General features: G+C 46.3%; 1 protein-coding gene across 1 annotated transcript in view; it reads right to left on the bottom strand.

Annotated features, from left to right (window-relative positions):
* LOC115464520 (vomeronasal type-2 receptor 26-like) overlaps nt 1-17,975 on the bottom strand; it is a 52,260-nt gene that overhangs the window by 15,119 nt on the left and 19,166 nt on the right. The window contains exons 3-5 of the mRNA XM_030194884.1: nt 16,422-17,258; nt 15,271-15,498; nt 12,986-13,109 (exon numbers count right to left, since the gene is read on the bottom strand). Coding sequence (XP_030050744.1) covers nt 12,986-13,109; nt 15,271-15,498; nt 16,422-17,258 — 1,189 coding nt within the window. The remainder of the gene's footprint in view (nt 1-12,985; nt 13,110-15,270; nt 15,499-16,421; nt 17,259-17,975) is intronic.

Raw genomic sequence — 17,975 nt, 5'->3', positions numbered from 1 at the left:
CGCTCTCCCATCTTGTGGTTGCCCCTCCCCTTTTTTAGATGCTGGTGGTTCGATATACTCAGTATGGATTGTTGGACATTCCTTCATCCATTGGGCTGGCTGCAGAGCAGCGCGTTGTCCTGGAGGGATTCAACTGGGATTGGTGCGGCGAGGGATCCGCATATCCTGGTTGGGAGAGCGCAGCATGCATTGGTGCCAACTTCTGCCACTGCTGTAACAACTGCGCGACAGACCTCTGCACCCTCAGATGTTAATCATTCATTTGGGTGGGAATGATGTGGACTGCTGGACGGGCAAGAGGCTCATAGACACTATAAAGTATGACTTGCACTTGGAAATGGCCTGGTTTCCATTTACAAAATTGGCTTGGTTGGATATTATCCCCAGGCCAGCCTGCCTACTGGCGTGGAAGTGGCGATGGGGTTTGAGTAAAGTCAATCGGCAGGTCGGAGTGTGGGTAATGACAGGAAAGGGGTTCCAAATTAAACACAATTGGGAGGATACTCAGTGTGTGGGCCTTTTTGCGTGGGACAGGGTACATCTGTCAGCTGTGGGCCTAGACTTGTGCTTGAATGATATTCAGGAATTATTGGAGCAACACTGTGTTACAGGGTCCCAGTAGGCCGCAGCTTTCTTTGGTGGGGGGGAGGTCTTTGACAGATGCAAAGGCCCTCCCCCTGTGGCAAAAACCCAAGCTACAGGAGCAATGGCTCATGGGGATGAGTCAGGTCATTAAAGGCGGGTCTGGTGACCCGGAATAAATGTGTGGAGGTCCACACAGGCCAGGGCTGTTGCTGTTAGGGCGGAGCTGGGAAGAGGAAGAGTTGCGGTGACAGCAGGAAGTGGAAGTTGCTGCTTTGCTATCATGGTGAGCGGTGGGGGGGGGGGGGCAGCTGTTGATGTTATGCTTTGACAACTGTAGCTCGGGGGCGGGGTTATCATTTACTGATGTTAATTGAAAGTTTAAATGTTAATAAATCAAGCTGTGGCCTATGGTTATCCCACAATTGTGTGTAGAAGGGTTATTGATTGATGAGGTATGGGGGGGAAGCAAAGTAACTGGGAGGGAGTGGGATATGCCTGGTAGAACGGGTCCCTGCTCCAAGGGTTAAGTCTACGCCCTGCAAAGGAGACAGACAAAACTGGAATCTCAAGAAAAGAACAAGACCATTGTCATTGGTAGTACAGCCCATCTCATACCATGGACACTTCTTTCTCCTCTGCCCATCGATGTTCTGGGCATGCACTGAAGAGCTGTGCTTGACACACAACTCTTCAGCGCATGCACCAGGCACATCTACATGCCTTACTTCCTCATGCTCAAAGCTAATGCACACACATCATTTGCATACTATTAGCTTTGAGCATGAGGAAGTTATTTTTGGATGCTGTTGTAGCGATAAACTCTGGTGCCGTTCCTAACAGTGCCGGACTTTTGAGCATTGGGGTATCAGTCTGTGGGGTTGACAATTTTTGTTTATGCTGATGACATTCAGATATTGACTGGTCTTAATTGTAATTACTTACAAAAATTGATCCTTTTAATGCTAAACTCAATGTAGCCAACTGGTTACAAATACATAAATTGAACCTTAATCCTGATAAAACAAAGAGAGTTTTCATATCACGTAAGTTAGTTTGAAGGATACTCAGATTGCATTTTCTCTCTATCGGTCAAGGTCTCAGTTTTAACTTTGGATTAAACTCTCAGTTTTCAGCCACATATTACTGAAATTATTCAGAAAAAGTTTCTTCAAGTGAAAAATGATTTTTTTTCGCTTCAGCACCTCCTCTCTCAGCTTTACAAACTCTCGTACATTCACTGGTTACCTCCACTTTAGATTACTGCATCAGTCTACTCCAAGGTAAACGTCTTACTGATCTTTGCTGCCTTCAGTGAGTTCAGAATTTGGCTACTAAACTGCTAAGTGATTCAGGTAAATTTGACCACAGAGTTCACTTTCAAAGCACTTAGACACACAAAGTACCATAGTAACCTATAGTATGTTGTGTGTCTAAGTGCTTTGAAAATGAGCCCCCATATCACCCTTTTATTAAGAGGAGACCTGGAGGTTTATGCTCTTCTTCTTACTCCCAGTTGTGGATATTTCAGGGGATCTAGGGATCCCAAAGTCAAGCCCGGCTGCTCACAAAGACCTGTATAGAGTGGTCATCAGAGACTGAAGAGGAGAAAGAGTGTCAGCCTGTCACCAAGAAGAGAATGTCAAGGGACAAAGAAAGGATTGAAACATAGAAACATGATGACAGATAAGGGCCAAATGGCCCATCCAGTCTGCTCATCCTCAGTAACCACTGACTCCTCCTTTTCCTAAGGGATCCCACGTGCCTGTCCCACACTTTTTAAAATTCTGGCACATTCTTTGTCTCCACGGCCTCCACCAGGAGACAATTCATGCATCCACCACCCTTGCCATGAAAGAGTATTTTCTTAGATTCCTTCTAAGCCTATTTCCTCTTAACGTCATCCTATTCCCTCTCATTCCAGTGTTTTCCTTCATTTGAAAAAGCCTTGTCTCCTGTACATTAATGCCACTGAGGTATTTAAACATCTCTATTATATCCCCTCTCTCCCGCCTCTCTTCCACAATATGCATGTTGAGGTTCATAAGCCTATCCCTATATGTTTTATGACAAAGACCGCTTACCAAATTTGTAGCTGTCCTCTGGACCAACTCCATCCTGTTTATATCTTTCCGTAGGTGCAGTATCCAGAATTGCATGTAGTACTCTAAATGGGGCCTCACCAGAGACTGCATATACCCAGGAGGATGTTGTGTTCAGAGGTGAAGACCTTTTTCATATGGGTGAATGGCAGCAACCATTGGAAGAGAAGGTTGTGGTATACTCCATGGATGGAGTCCACTAGGATATGCTAAAGAGATAAGGTTTCTAAATGTAATAAATATCTGTTTTATGGAAGAGTTGATCGAAAAACCAACCAGAAGGGAATTACTTTAGATTTAGTTCATACTAGCACACAGAACCTGGTGCAAGGGGTAATGCTGGTGGGGCCACTAGCTAATAGCAACCACAATATATCAAATTCTTCATCAGTAAAAGGAAGATATTTAAAAATTCCACTGCTTTAGCAGTTAATTTTAAAAATGGAGAGTATGATAAAATGTGGAAATTAGAAAAAAAAACTAAAAGCAACAATTTCAGGGTCAGACTATGCATGAGATGTGGACATTATTTAAAAAGACCATTTTTGAAGCCCAGATCAAATATATTTCATACATTAAATACATTTGTCCTGATATCATTATATTATGTTGTTATCCACTTACCCACTTCTTAAGCAACATAATTTTCGTATGAACCTTAATAGCAATAATTCTGAAATTCTTCTCCATTAATATGATTGCCATAATATTCCTATGCACCTTATCTGTTATATATACTCTGATTCTCTATTCCATCATTGTGATTGTAGTTGTATTATATTGTAAGCCACATTGAGCTTGCAAATAGGAGGGGTTGGAGACCCTGGAACTCGGAGGGAAGGGTGGGAGACCCTGGAACTCGGAGGGAGGGGTGGGAGCCCTGGAACTCGGAGGGGAAGGGAGCCCGGGCCCTGGAGGGAGGGGCCCTGGAACTCGGAGGGAGGGAGGGAGCGGTGGGGAGCCCTGGAACTCGGAGGGAGGGAACCTGGAACTGAGAGGGGAGGGAGGAGGGGAGGGGGCCCAGGCCCTGGAGGGAGGGGGGCCCTGGAACTTGGAGGGAGGTAGGGAGGGGCCCCTGGAACTCGGAGGGAGGGGGCCCTAGAACTCAGAGAGCCCTGGAACTCGGAGGAGAGCCCTGGAACTCGGAGGGGAGAGGGACCCTGGAACAGAGGGGAGGGGGCCCTGGAGGGAGGGGGGCCCTGGAATTCGGAGGAGAGAGAGGGGGCCCTACCCTTGAACTCGGAGGGAGGGGAGGGGCCCTGCCCTGGAACTCGGAGGGAGGGGGAGGCTGGAACTCGTAGGTAGGGAGGGAGGAGCAGCCTCAAACTGGGGAGAGAGAGGGGGCCTGGAACTCGGAGGGAGGATCAGAGGCATGTCTGTCTCTCACTCTCACACACACACACACTCACTCTCTCTGAACTCACTCTCTCTCTCTCTTTATCACAGACACACACACTTTTTTGCTATCTCTCTCTGAACTCACTCTCACACTCTCTCTCTTTCACACAGGCACACTCTCTCTCTCTCTCTCTCTCTCTCTCCCACACACACACACACACACAGCAGGACAGCAACGCTGGGAATGGATCCCAGGCACGACGCTCACACACACCACACATATAGTGAACTAATTGAAGTCCAACAATACCGCACCATACCCCATATAGGTTACAGGAAGATGTATGGGGGAGGGGGGTAGGCTACTCAAAAATAAGCCCTGCTTTGCTGCCTCAAACAACTGGCTATAAGGAGCAAATGACCCTCCACTGTCACAGGGACTCCTACCAGCTCTCTCTCTCACACACACACACACTTGCAGAGTACAGACCTGTGGTGAAGAGGTGCTGAAAGGAGAGCTGCTGTACCCTGTGGCTGCTGAACAATGCAGAGGGGAGGGTGCCCCCCTGCAGGAGGGCCCCAGGCTGAAAGGCCTAGCACACTTGGAGCTGAGAAACACTATGAAGGGGAGGCTTCCTCCACCCGAGCCCCAAGCATGCAACCAGGAGAACCAGGAGAGCCCAGGCCTGTGGACGGAGGAAGGACCAGAGCCCAGCAGCGCTTGCTGAGGAGCCAGCTCACCCTGACTGTAAGTCCTGGCCATAACATTCCTAAGCTGGGTGAAGAACAGGGGGCAAGAAGGCAGGGCCCGGGTTCCAGAGCAGGGTTCTCTGCATCCAGTATCAGAGGAGAGGTGGTGGAAGAGAATAGCGGAGAGTCTGAAGAGGACATTAGTGAGGAAGAGGAGGAGGAGGAGGAATCCAGGCCTAGGGCCTGGCAGAAGAAAGAGGCCCAGCATATGACTCCTGAAGAGGTAATTAGATCAGTGAAGAAAATGAATCGAGTAGAAGGTGAAATAGAGGTACTGAGGAAGCGGCTGAAGCTAGCAAAAACTATGTGTAACCTGGCTTCCACTGGCCCACGAGACAAGTATGTTAAGGGAGTTGAAGCGCTCCAGAAGCGGCTTACAGCAAAACAAAGGCAGCTGCAAAAACTAAAGAACTGCAGAGATAATCCCCTTCGTGAGGTTTTCCTGAACAGGGAACGCATGCAGCAGACCCAGACGCAGTCCCAGATCCAGCAGGAAGCAGAACCCAGAGACACACAGGACTCCGTGGTTCCAGACACCCCAGAGGCTATGCTGGAAGGGACAGCAGGGGAAGAGAAACAGCAGCAGCCAGAAGGAGGAAAAGACAAGACTGACACAAATAATTCCCAGTTATCACCAGTATTTTATTTCCTACAGGATTCCCAAGAGCTAGGTGCTCCATCCACTTACCAGCCTTGTAGAACAGAGGCTCCTAGTCCAGTTGTGGCAGGTACTGTGGATAAGGAGGGGCTCCAGCACTGCATGCAGCAAGAGAGCCTGGCAAGTTTGGAACACAAAAGAGCTATGAAACTGAAAAAAATTCAAAAACGTCCATTATACTTAGAGAGCTGGCAGGGCATAGCCGAACCCACAGAGAAGAGCTCAGGTTTGCTGGGAGAGACAGAGAAGAAAGACAGCCTGGAGAATCAGAACAGTTTGAATGCTGAGGAGAATCAGAACAGTTTGAATGCTGAGGTAGGAGAAGAATCACTACACACTGAGCAAGTACAGAAGTTACCAGGAACAACGGGAAAAAGGAAAGTAGAGCAAAAACAAGGGGTTTTGCAGATGGAGACAGAGACTAAAGAGGATGGGAAAGTACAGGAATGGAGTAGTGGAGTACTACAAGAGATGGAAGAAGCTGAGAGCAAATATGGTGGACAGAGGGCGGGAACATCGTGGGAACACCACAGTCACTCATGGACAGAATTGATAGGGCAGACCTCTGAGCAGGGCTGTCCAAGAGCTGCCATCCAATCTCAATCAGAAGTGCTGATGACATCATGGGGGAAGCTCAGTGACAGGCAGGGGCTCCCAATAGATTCTGCCACTCAGAAACAAGAAGAAAGAGCAGAAGGGAGCTTCTCAGAAACTCATGCCCAACAAAGCAGGAGTCCCAGAAAGGAGAGAGAGAATTGTGGAGAGTGTCAGCTGCACCAGGAGGTGGAGCCAAGACCCAGACTGAGTAAGACCGTGCCAGATACAGAGAGAGTACATGAAGGAGAGTGTCAGTTGCACCAGGGGGCGGAGCCAAGTCCCAGACCCAGTAAGACAGTGCATGGAGGAGAGTGTCAGCTGCACCAGGAGGCAGAGCCAAGACCCAGACTGAGTAAGACAGTGCCAGAGACAGAGAGAGTACATGAAGGAGAGTGTCAGCTGCACCAGGAGGCGGAGCCAAGACTCAGACTGAGTATGACAGTGTCAGAAACAGAGAAAGTGCATGGAGGAGAGTGTCAGCTACAAGAGGAGACAGATCCCAGACCTGGTCTGAGTGGGACAGTTGCAGAGCAAGGGAACGAGTGTTGGTTGGGAACAGCAGCAACTGGCAAAGGACTGGAAGTAGAATATTGCAGAGGGGGAAGAGACAGAAACAGCACAAGTGAACTGAACATAGTGGGGTTAGTGGACATGGGAGAGGAGGGAGGGGAAGAGAGGGAGAGGGGAGGAAGGCAAAAAGAGGATGTTGGGGAAGGGAGTGGGGAATGGGGGAGCATACTGGTATCAGCCCCTTTATCCTTTGCAGCAGTAGTACGGAGAGGAGGGGCAGAGACAGGGAAGGAGGAGGGGAGGCAGGAGTCAGACATGGGGACAAGGGGAAATCCATTTTCTGGTCCGTTGCGGGGTCCCGGGAGCGGTGTTACCCCAAAACGTCGAAATGTGGTCCAGCTGCGTTGGGTGGGCACAGGGGTAGCACCACCTAGAGAGGTTGTTTTAAGAATGGTATTCTCCCTTGGCTTTATCCCTGAAGATTTGTATGCATGCATACACCCTGTGGGAATCCCTGAATATGATATTAGTTTCTTAACAGGGCGAGGTTTGGACCTGTTTTGGGAAAAGTACACAGAGGTGCAGCATCAGGGTAGATGGGTGGATTTTAAGGCTGTCCCCATCAGTAGACAGGACGCAGTCCAGATTACCATTTTGGTACGTAATGAGTCTCTTACGGCTGCAGACCTGTCGTACTGGTTGGGACGGTATGCCGAAATTAGGACCCCATTAAGCAAAATACCAGACCAGAGTCGTGTGTGGGCTGGGGGGTGGAGTGCCCTTGTAAAATTAAAACAGGCAGGCTATGTCACCCAACATATACCTTCAGCCGCATACATTGGAAGGGATCGAATTCAATGCTTTTATGCAGGACAACCCAGACAGTGCTACAGGTGTGGATCTTTCCGTCACTTAAGCATGTCGTGTACAGTGTTAAAGTGCTCTTGATGTGGCAGTACAGATCATGACACCAGCGACTGCACTACCATACGCTGTAACCTGTGTGGGGGCTTGGGGCACCCTTTTAGCAAGTGCCCACAAGCATCGCACAATCAGGTAGAGGGAGAGAGGAGGGGGGAGGAAGGGGCACAAGCAGAAACTACAAGGATACAAGGACAGAAGCGGGAAGCATTAAAGGGATTAATGGAGAAATCAAATACCGCTATTCATACAGAGGCAGGCACTAAGGGAAAGGGAAAGGGGGAGAAAAGGGCATCAGGTTTGGATCACATTCAAAGAAGGGGTATTTGTGAAAGGATGGAAGAAGGAGGTGGGGAGAAGGGGGGAGAAGAAGGGGAAGCATGGACCCTGGTAGGGAAACATGGAGGGAAGGGGGGTCGGAGGAAGGGGGGGGGGCTAGCCCGAGCGGGGAGAACAGATATTCTGGAGAAGAGCCAGAGTAATCGATATGCAGTGTTTCAGGTTTCAGGCGAAGGAGAGGGTGATCTTGAGGTGAATCCACCCCAAAGGGAGGCTTTGGAGGAGAAGAGGAGGGAGGGGAGGGGAGCGAGGAATGAATCATCTGAAAGACTTAACAGAGAGGAGCCAGCAGTGTTACCCCCAAGTCTAACATCACATCCTACTAGTTTAACGAAGGGCCTCATGCAGGAAATAGAGGAGGGTAAGGAAGGGGTGAAAGGGGAAAGGGCTGGTCCAGAGGAAACCAAGAAAAAAAAGGGTAGAAAGAAAGCCGGGGAAGATGACTCAGAGTGGGAGGATTTGGAATTAGACGAAATTATAGAGGATCCTGAAGAAATGATGGGGGCAGGAATACCTGTGAAGAGGGATTGCGGTGAAGAGATGAGGAGGGGTAAGAAATTTAAGAAATAAACCATGGCTGCCTTGTCCTTAATCTTTGCAACTCTGAATGTAGCCAGCATAAAGGCAGAGAGAACTAGATTTGTCGCCTTTAGCGATTTGACCCAGTGCAAGGTAGACTGCATCCTGTTGCAGGAGACTCATTTGGATTCTTTGCAGCCCCTGCACCGGGCCAAGAGAGATTGGAAAGGGGGGCCCTCATTCTGGTCTCTGGCCAAAGAGAGATGCGCAGGGGTGGCTATTCTTTTTGCCACCCGAGAAGTGGAGATTACGAGGGAAATAGAGGTGGAGATAGGGAGGTGTGTCGTATTAGACGTTTTCATTAGAGGGGTAGCAGTGCGAATCATTAACTTTTATGGGCCCCAGATTAGTTGGGAACGCAAGCAGCTGTTGCTCCGGGTGAAACCGTATTTATATACAGTACAAGCAAATTGGTGGTATTTGGAGGAGACTTTAATATGGTCTTACAGCAAGCAGATCTGACGAAGAAGGGCAACCTTCGAAAGCTAATCAAGAAATGTATTAAGTTATGTCCAATAAAAAAGGTATCATCTTATTTTCTTTTCCATGTTTTATTTTGTTTGATTTCTATTGATAACCTTAAGAGTGGACTAACACGGCTACCACACTCCTCTAAGCAAGCAGATAGAAAGGGGTCCAGGCATCAGGTGGGTTATGACAGCCTCCAGCTGGCAGCAATTGTAAAACAGGCAAGACTGGAGGTGGCGGGAGGGAAGGGGTTCACTTTTAGAAGGGGAGACACGGAGAGCCGTATTGACTGGCTCTTTGTAGGCGGGTTGGCTAGGTTTCAGGGGCAGCCGAATAGATGGACGGAATATTCAGATCATGCCTTAGTTTCCACAGTCTTAACAATATGCGAAGGGGCGCAGAAAGGCCCAGGATTTTGGAAACTGAGTGCAAAGTTATTAGAAGTAGAGGAAAACAGACAAATATTTGAGGGTTTTTTAGCAGACCAAGAAACACTATGGGAGGTGATGGATGATAAGAGAGCCTGGTGGGACATGGTAAAGGGGCGAGTCAAGGCCCTTTTCCGGTCCCTAGCCAGGAAGCAGAGTCAGGGGTTACAGACACAGTGCTGTCGTCTTCGTAAGCAATTGGACCACGCGGTCTCCAACCATCTGGAGAAGGGAGAGATAGAAGCTTTGCAGGCCCAGTTGAGGATGTTGCAATATGATCGATACGCTGCTTTGCTTCTGGAAAGGGAATATGGGCATCGGTATTCCCCGGATCCTTTCCAGAATTGCAAGGTAGCAGTAGGACACAAGGTCATTTATGCTATGAGAGATGAAGCAGGGCAGCGATTGACGAACCAACGTTCAATCGAGGCCAGGGTCATTCGGTTTTACACCCAATTGTGGGGGAAAGAGAGCTTGGTTTCTAACTTCATGCTATCATACGTGCAGAGTGCCCCAGGCTTGGAAAAGGTTTCGGAGGGGGAGATGGAACAACTGCTTAGGCCCATTACCACAGGAGAGGTAGATGATGCTATTGATACGCTATCAGCACGTACAACTCCGGGTCCCGATGGGCTGACCCCAGAGTTCTACAAAACATTCCGTGTGGTCCTGATTCCAGTGTTAGCTGCAATTTTTAATAATTGTTTGCAGAACGGGCGTTTGGCCCCTTCACAGCAGTGTTCTATTTTGGTTCTCCTCGCAAAGAAGGGAAATCTGGAACTTATCGAGAACTGGAGACCCATAAGTCTTCTGAATGTAGATAGGAAAATAATGGCCAGGATTATTTACAACCGCCTGGCTGGGGCAGTGGGTGGTCTCTTGGTTTGTCCTCAGCACAGTTTTGCTCGGTGAAGGGGAAAGGGGCAGTGGAAGCAGTTTGTACCATCCGTGAAATAGTGGAAAGGAGTCAAGGTAGGACAAAGGGAAAGTATTTGCTGACCCTTGATCAGTCTAAGGCTTTTGACAGGGTGTCCCAGGAGTACCTATGGCTAGTGCTTCGGTGCTATGGGATACCCGACCAGTTTATAGGGTGGATCCAGACTTTGTATCGCAATGCAAGGAGTAGCACTCTGATAAATGGTTGGGTGGGCAAGAGCTTTGCAGTGAGGTCAGGGGTACGGCAGGGGTGTCCCCTCAGCCCCTTGCTGTACGTCCTTTCCTTAGATCCTTTCCTCAGAAGGTTGAGTGGAGGGTTTAGCGGTCAACTAGAGGGCATCTCTTTGGGTTCACACACATGTCGATGTGTCGCCTACGCAGATGATGTCACAGTAGTAATCAGTAGCAAGGAGAAAGCCGAGCGAGTTCAGACCTGGATGGCAGAATACACACAGGCTGCGGGGGCCCAGATAAACCAGGATAAGAGCTCCGCAATTTGGGTAGGACAGGGCAGACCAACTTTCAAACTTCCCAGTCAGTACCCAGTAGCAAGGGATGAAGTACGGATCCTAGGTCTCTGGGTAGGCAGACAGGACTATGATACGATCAACTGGGAGAAGGGGCTGGGGAGAGTCGAGGAAAGGGTGGCCCAGTGGAAATCATATAAGTTGCGGTTTGTGGAAAAACTGCATGTCATTAAGACCTATCTGATACCCCTTCTCCTGTTCATATCCAAGGTCTGTTTACTGCCTATATCGTTACATGCCAGAGTATACAGCTTGTTTTCCAACAGCTATGGGGGAACAGGATGAATATTATCCGGAGGGAGGTGACCTATTTGCCCAAAAGGGAGGGGGGGTTGGGAATGGTCAACCCTGTGGTACATTTCAGTTGTTTCTTTTTCCAACAAAATCTGGGAGGGGTCTTGCGGGAAGGGAGGCCGGCTTGGGCAGACTGCATGGCCTCCTGGCTTCAGCGGTACTTGAGGGATTGGGTGAGGGGAGGTCAGGCAATGCCCCTGCGAGGGAAGGCGGGATACTTGCCACAGTACATCTCACCTCTGTTGAGATTGGTGAAGAGATGGGGTATCACAGTACAGGAAATCCAGAAGGAGGACAGGAGGCAGCTACAACACCGCATTATTCAGACACACTTTTCAACACGTCTAGCCTTGAGGGACTGCCCAGGTCCAATACAGGAGGAAGGTCTGGCTTTCCTCAATTCATCACGCCTCCCCCGGAAGATCGCGGACATGGCCTGGCTGACTTTCCACAGCCGGCTTTATGTTCGAGCTAACATGAAAAATAGAAACAGCAATGATCGTAAGTGCCCGAGGGGGGAGTGCGTGACGGAGGATGAAACAATGGACCACTTCCTCCTCAAGTGCCCGTTCAATCAACAAGTCTGTCAGGCAGTAGCCCGCCAATTAGGGATTCCTTTCTTCCACCAGCTATCTTATGCAGAATGGGCCTATGGAGGGTTTCCAAAAGGAAAGGGGTGGTGTAGGGAGACACTGTATATCATCGCTGCAGCCCTTTGTTACTTCCTGTGGCAGGCACGCTGCCAAGCTTCATTATATCGGAAGTGGCTGTCTGTACAGGAGGTGGCAGGGGATGTGGTACATTTTGTCCAGCAGCTGGCAGTGAGGGAGAAGGAGCATTGTTCTGGACTACAGTGGGCAAGGCATTGGAGGGGTTTTTCGTTTCAGCCTGCCTGAGTGGGAGGGTTTGTTGAGGGGCGGGGGTTTTGGCCAGTAAGGTTTTATTTATGTATTAGTTAGCGGGTTTTATTGCTTGTTTTATCGCTTGTTTGTATGCTTGGTTTGTCTTGTTGCAAGTTTCAATAAAGACAATATGATACACACTCACTCTCACTCTCTATGTACCCCCAACTTTTCCCCACACCCTTTCAAGCACTACACATTACATTTATCAAATTTTACATTATATGTCAGAAATAAAAAATCTTGCCCATTTTAATGGGCTTTACGGCTTGTATACTATAAACTATAAAAGTACAATCAGGCTTATACATGTTAATAAATTAAAATTTCCTTATTTTCTTAAACCATGATTAGCTTCTACTTCCAAGAAATTATTTACACTTGCAGTGGTTTCTATCTGGAATATCTTGCCTATAGAAATTCGGACTGAAACTAATTTATTTACGGTTTTGCAAACTACTTAAATCTTGGCTATTCAGTAAGGGGTCCTTTTACCAAGCTGCAGGAAAAAGGGCCCTGCACTGGCAGCAGGTGTCATTTTTCCTGTGCGTCAGGGCTCTTTTTACCGCAGCGGGTAAAAAGACCCCAGGCACACATGGCCATGCGGTAAGCGAACTTTTACCACATGGTCATGTAATGAGGAGCCCTTACTGCGATATGTAGCGATAAGGGCTCCCAAGCTAACTCAGAGGTAACTAGACAGCATGCAGCGATACCTGATTAGCATCAAGTTATCGCCACACGAGCCATTTCTAGGGGTTTTCTTTTTCCCCCAGAAATGGCGCACGCTTGGGGCAGGACTACAGCCGGCAGCCACGTTGGGCTGGTGGTAGTTCTGAAAGAGCAAGCAGTAAGCCCGCATTGGGCTTACCACAGCTCTGTAAAAGGGGCTCCCAATGTTATTCCTAAATTGTATCTAGCTTCTGATATTGCACTTTTCTTAGTTGAGTTATGTACATTGTGTTCTTTTTACTGTGTTGTAAATTGTTCTGAGTTTTCAGGTGCGGTGCGGTATATAAGATAAGATTTGATATGATATGTTATGTTAACTCACCTGGCAAATTGGAGAATTCTCCCTCTGCACAAGGTACACACTCATAGCAGCACTTGGGCTTCTCTTCCTGGGGAGCTTTCCTGTATCCCGGGATGCAGCTCTCACTACACAGAGAGCTGGGAATCTGAAGAGGAACAGGATAGACAATCTGAGTATTCCCAGGAGATGACATCATCTCATACTGTCCTCCAGGTATTCTAGATACTGCATTACAGATTCTGCTCTTCAAATATCCCTCTATGAGCTTGGACAGCTAGAATTATTTTTTTTTTTTGGGGGGGGGGGGGGTAAATCAAAAGCCTTTGCAAACACATTTTGTGCACCTCAGTTTATGTTCTTTGTGTTAGCAGTAATAACCATCATCATGAGTCTCTCATGACTGCACAAATGTTTTCTACAGACATAAACAAACTTATCAATCTGTCCCATCCTTTCATTCTTCACTCCATGTACTCTATAATCAGGGATGGAGAGAAGAAAGTGAGGATCAGATGTAGATAGGAGCAGGGGGAGAGTCAAAGATTAGGGAAAATAGGGAAGCATGATCAGAGATGTGTGGATGTGGGAAGGTTGCAAATGGTGAGAGAAGAATGAATTGGTGCATAAGTTTGGGGGGAGGGGAGAATCAGGGATGAAGGAAGGAGATTGGGAAGGTGAGGAGAGGGAGAGAGAACATAGTTACAAGATACTTGCACTCACTCTTAATCTTCTTTCTCACATACATATATATGTGTATGAAGCAAAGACTGTCCCTTAGTACAATCGATGAAACACCAAGGGTAGTCTTTGTTTCTCACGCATTGAGAGATAAGCTAGGAGTGTGCATGGGGATAAATTCCGTCACTGCACATGGAATCTATTAGATGTAACATCACATTTGACCCCTGATGCAGGCGCTGTGCGTCGAAACACGTCCCTTGTTGGGTCATTAATTGAAGACTGTTTTTCAAGTTAAACCATTAAAGAAATTGTGTCCCATTTTTGAAAGTTCTTAGTGCTTCTTTTTGTTTTCTGGACTCTATTGTGTACTTTGGACTCTCTCTGTGTTTGTAATTCTACAGGAAGCATAGAATTTTATGACACCAGTCAGATGTTGTGGTCTTTACCAATACCGCACAGCAATAAGAGACTAGGGATCTTGAAAAGGGGGAATAGGAAACTCACAACCCACTGTTGACTCTGAGGAACGCAGATGATGTCACGATTTATATCCCGTTCAAACACGATCTAAATGAAATCACCAACAAGATCAACCAAAGCCTCCAAATCATGCACTGCTGGGTGGATGCATTCCAGCTAAACCTCAACGCAGAAAAAACACAATGTCTCGTACTCACCTCACAACACAACAAAAACAACTACTCCACCATAACCACACCATACCGTTGCACAAAATCTGAAAATTCTTGGAGTTACCATTGACTGAAACCTCACACTCGATGCTTACGTGAAGAACATAACGAAAAAGATGTTCCACCTCATGTGGAAATTCAAAAGAGTAAAACCTTTCTTCCCAAGATACATATTCCATACCCTAGTACAGTCAATGGTAATAAGTCATTTGGACTACTGCAACGCACTGTACGCTGGCTGCAAAGAACAGACTATAAAAAAACTCCAAACAGCCCAGAATACCGCCGCCAGACTCATATTTGGAAAAACCAAATACGAAAGTGCAAAACCCCTAAGAGAGAAACTTCACTGGCTCCCACTCAAGGAACGCATTGCGTTCAAGATCTGCACGATTGTACACAAAATCATTCACGCAGACGCCCCAATCTACATGCTAAACCTCGTGGACTTGCCTCCCAGAAATGCCATAAGATCATCCCGCAAATTTCTCAATCTGCACTTCCCCAGCTGTAAAGGACTAAAATACAAGCTGACACACGCCACCACCTTCTCTTACATGAGCACGCAGCTGTGGAATGCATTACCTACAGCCCTGAAAGCTATTGATGAAATAACCAACTTCCGCAAATCTTTGAAGACACATCTCTTCAACAAAGCCTACAAAGAGAACCCATAGCCTCACAAAACTACCTCAGCAACTTCCAATTTTTAAAGTCCACCTTCCTTACTATCCTGCCTAACACCTTCCTTCTCTCTTTCCTTACTTAATCTCTATACAATACTAAGTGTATGTGATATCATGGAATGACAATGTCATAACAAACTCTGTAAGCCACATTGAGCCTGCAAATAGGTGGGAAAATGTGGGATACAAATGCAATAAATAATAATAATAATAAATAATTGTCAGTAAGACTTGCCCTTACTCTCACCTGTGTAAACCTAGGTTGCCACCAGATGGCGCTCTCATTGATGAGGAACTGCTTACCCAAGGGACTAGAAGGGTTAAAGCTGCCCACTAAGGTAGTTGTGAGGGTCCCATTAGGAAAGTAAATCCAGTTTAAAATGTCATATCGTGCTGGGAGGTCCCCTTTCTCATCGAAGAAAATTTCATCTCCAGCAGCAGTTTTATAATGAATATTCCTGAGAAAAATATTCAGCTGGAAATGGAAAATAGCAGATTATTTGGGGGAAAAGTCCTAGATCTACTCACTACAAATTTTGATCACTGGAGGAGGAGATCAGCATTGTACACCTCTGTGAAAGGTACCTGTGTGTGGATATGTGGGCATGAACAATATGAAAAATGTATGTGTTCAACATGTATATTTGATTTTTTTTTTTTTTAATTTTAACAAGTATTTGAATTTAAGGTCTATCTATGAATAACCATATGCACATCTTCCTGTGTCTGTTTTCCTAAATGTATGTATTTCTGTTTGTACTATGCCATACTTTTTGTTGTTTTTTGAAAGTTTTTACTGCTATAATTGACTATTGCTCATTTGATCTATTCTTACTGTACACTGCCTTAAGGGGTCCTTTTATTAAGGTGCGCTGAAAAATGGCCTGCGGTAGTGTATACGTGTGTTTTGAGTGCATGGTGAATTATTTTTCAGCGCACCTACAAAAAATGCCTTTTTAAAATTTTTACCGAAAATGGACGTGCAGCAAAATGAAAATTGCCTTGCGTCCATTTTGGGTCTGAGACCTTACCGCAAGCCATTGACCTAGTGGTAAGGTCTCACGCGGTAACCGGGTGGTAATGGTCTACACGCATCAAATTCCACTTGATGAGCATAACTGCCACTCATCAGAAAATAAAAAATATATTTTTCAGACGCGCGTAGCGGATGTGCGCCAAAATTGAAATTACCACAAGGGCCATGCGGTAACCGGATGGTAACTCCAATTTGGTGCACACTGGTCACACCTAGAGGCCTATGCGGCTTAATAAAAGGACCCCTGAGTGAATTCCTTCAAAAATGCGGTAAATAAATCCTAATAAATAAATAAATAAATACTCAAATTTGGGATTATTCATATGCTCCTTCCTGCTTTTCAAAGCCTAGTTTCAGGTTACCTGCCATGAATTAAATGTCTTCCACAGGCTCCCTTTGTCAGTAATCTGCAAGGACTGTGCAGCGTACATGCGATGTAAGGCATGGGCCAGAGCATAGACTGCTGTATAAACGTTATAAGAGAGCCTGAAATTATAGACATCATAGAGAGAAACATCCAGACTGCGCAGAGTCTTAGATGCAGTACATTTGCGGTAGTGTGTAAATTCCGTCCATCCATACTTTTCTGTGTTTGGCAACTTGCATTCAAGTTCTCTCTGCCAGATTATTTTCAATAAGACATTATCGGGAAACATGGCAGGGTTTATGCTGGAGAGAAAATCCTTAAATCCAGGCATTTCACCTTTTGAAATGGAAAATGATAAGGAGCCATTTAAAGCCTTGAAAGCATCTGCCATATCATAATCTGTAATGACTGGCAGAGATGCTGACAAGATCCATACTTTCTGAATTGTCCTGTACATCTTCTGGAAACTGAGCTTCATGTGCTGGAGCACATTGGTCATACTGCTGTAGAGAATGATCACATTGGAGGTAGAATTGAAAATCAATTCAATAACCTCATTTATATTGTATAAGCTTTTCTGATTCCCATAGATGGGTATCACGGCTACAAATTCAACACAAACCCCACTCTGAATAATTGCCTGTTTCAGTTTTTCACCCACTGATTGTCCATGGTAATCTTCTGATGTTACAATTCCAACCCAAGTCCAGCCAAAGTGCCGGAGTAACTGAATAATCCCTTTGTGCTGAGATTGCTCATTAGGCACTGTTCGGTAAAATGATGGGAGAATAATCTGGTTATTGAAGGCAGAATCCATAGCTCCGTAACTGATCTGTGAAGGACACAGTAAGAAATGTGGTTTATATGAGGAAATGCTTTATTATAAAGGGTTAAAAGGTTATGGGTTTGCTATATTGAGTAGAGGAGTAGCCTAGTGGTTAGTGCAGTGGACTTTGATCCTGGGGAGCTGAGTTCAATTCCCACTGTAACTTCTTGTGACTCTGGGCAAGTCACTTTACTCTCCATTGCCCCTGGTACAAAATAAGTGTCTGAGTATATTTAAACCGCTTTGAATGTAGTTGCAAAAAAACATAGAAAGGTGGTATATCAAGTCCCATTTCCCTTTTCCTTTCTGTAGGTACAACCAAATCGATTTACATAAGAACATAAGAATAGTCATACTGGGTCAGACCAATGGTACATCTAGCCCAGTATCCTGCTTCCAATAGTGGCCAAGTCGGGTCACAAGTACCTGGCAGAAACCTATATAGTAGCAACATTGCATCCTACCAATCCCAGGTATAAGATAGATTTACATGCAATTGAAACAGTGCACGCAAAGCTATCACTTGTATACTTAATGCAGATATACTGAAAATCTGACTGGATGGGGTGGGGAGGGGTCCTCCAAGTCAGATCCAGGAACCAATGAAACAAAATACTGTTTATAAGATTGGGGTGAGCCATTTTCAAAATTATACTCTTAAATGCAGTGATTCCCAAACTTTCGCAGCTCATTATACATCTAGGCTATGCATTTCCTCTCAAG

Source organism: Microcaecilia unicolor, chromosome 3, assembly GCF_901765095.1.
Source record: "Microcaecilia unicolor chromosome 3, aMicUni1.1, whole genome shotgun sequence".
Classification (NCBI taxonomy): Eukaryota; Metazoa; Chordata; class Amphibia; order Gymnophiona; family Siphonopidae; genus Microcaecilia; species Microcaecilia unicolor.
The sequence above is the reverse complement of the archived record's forward strand: the minus strand, read 5'-3'. Positions and strand labels throughout refer to the sequence as shown.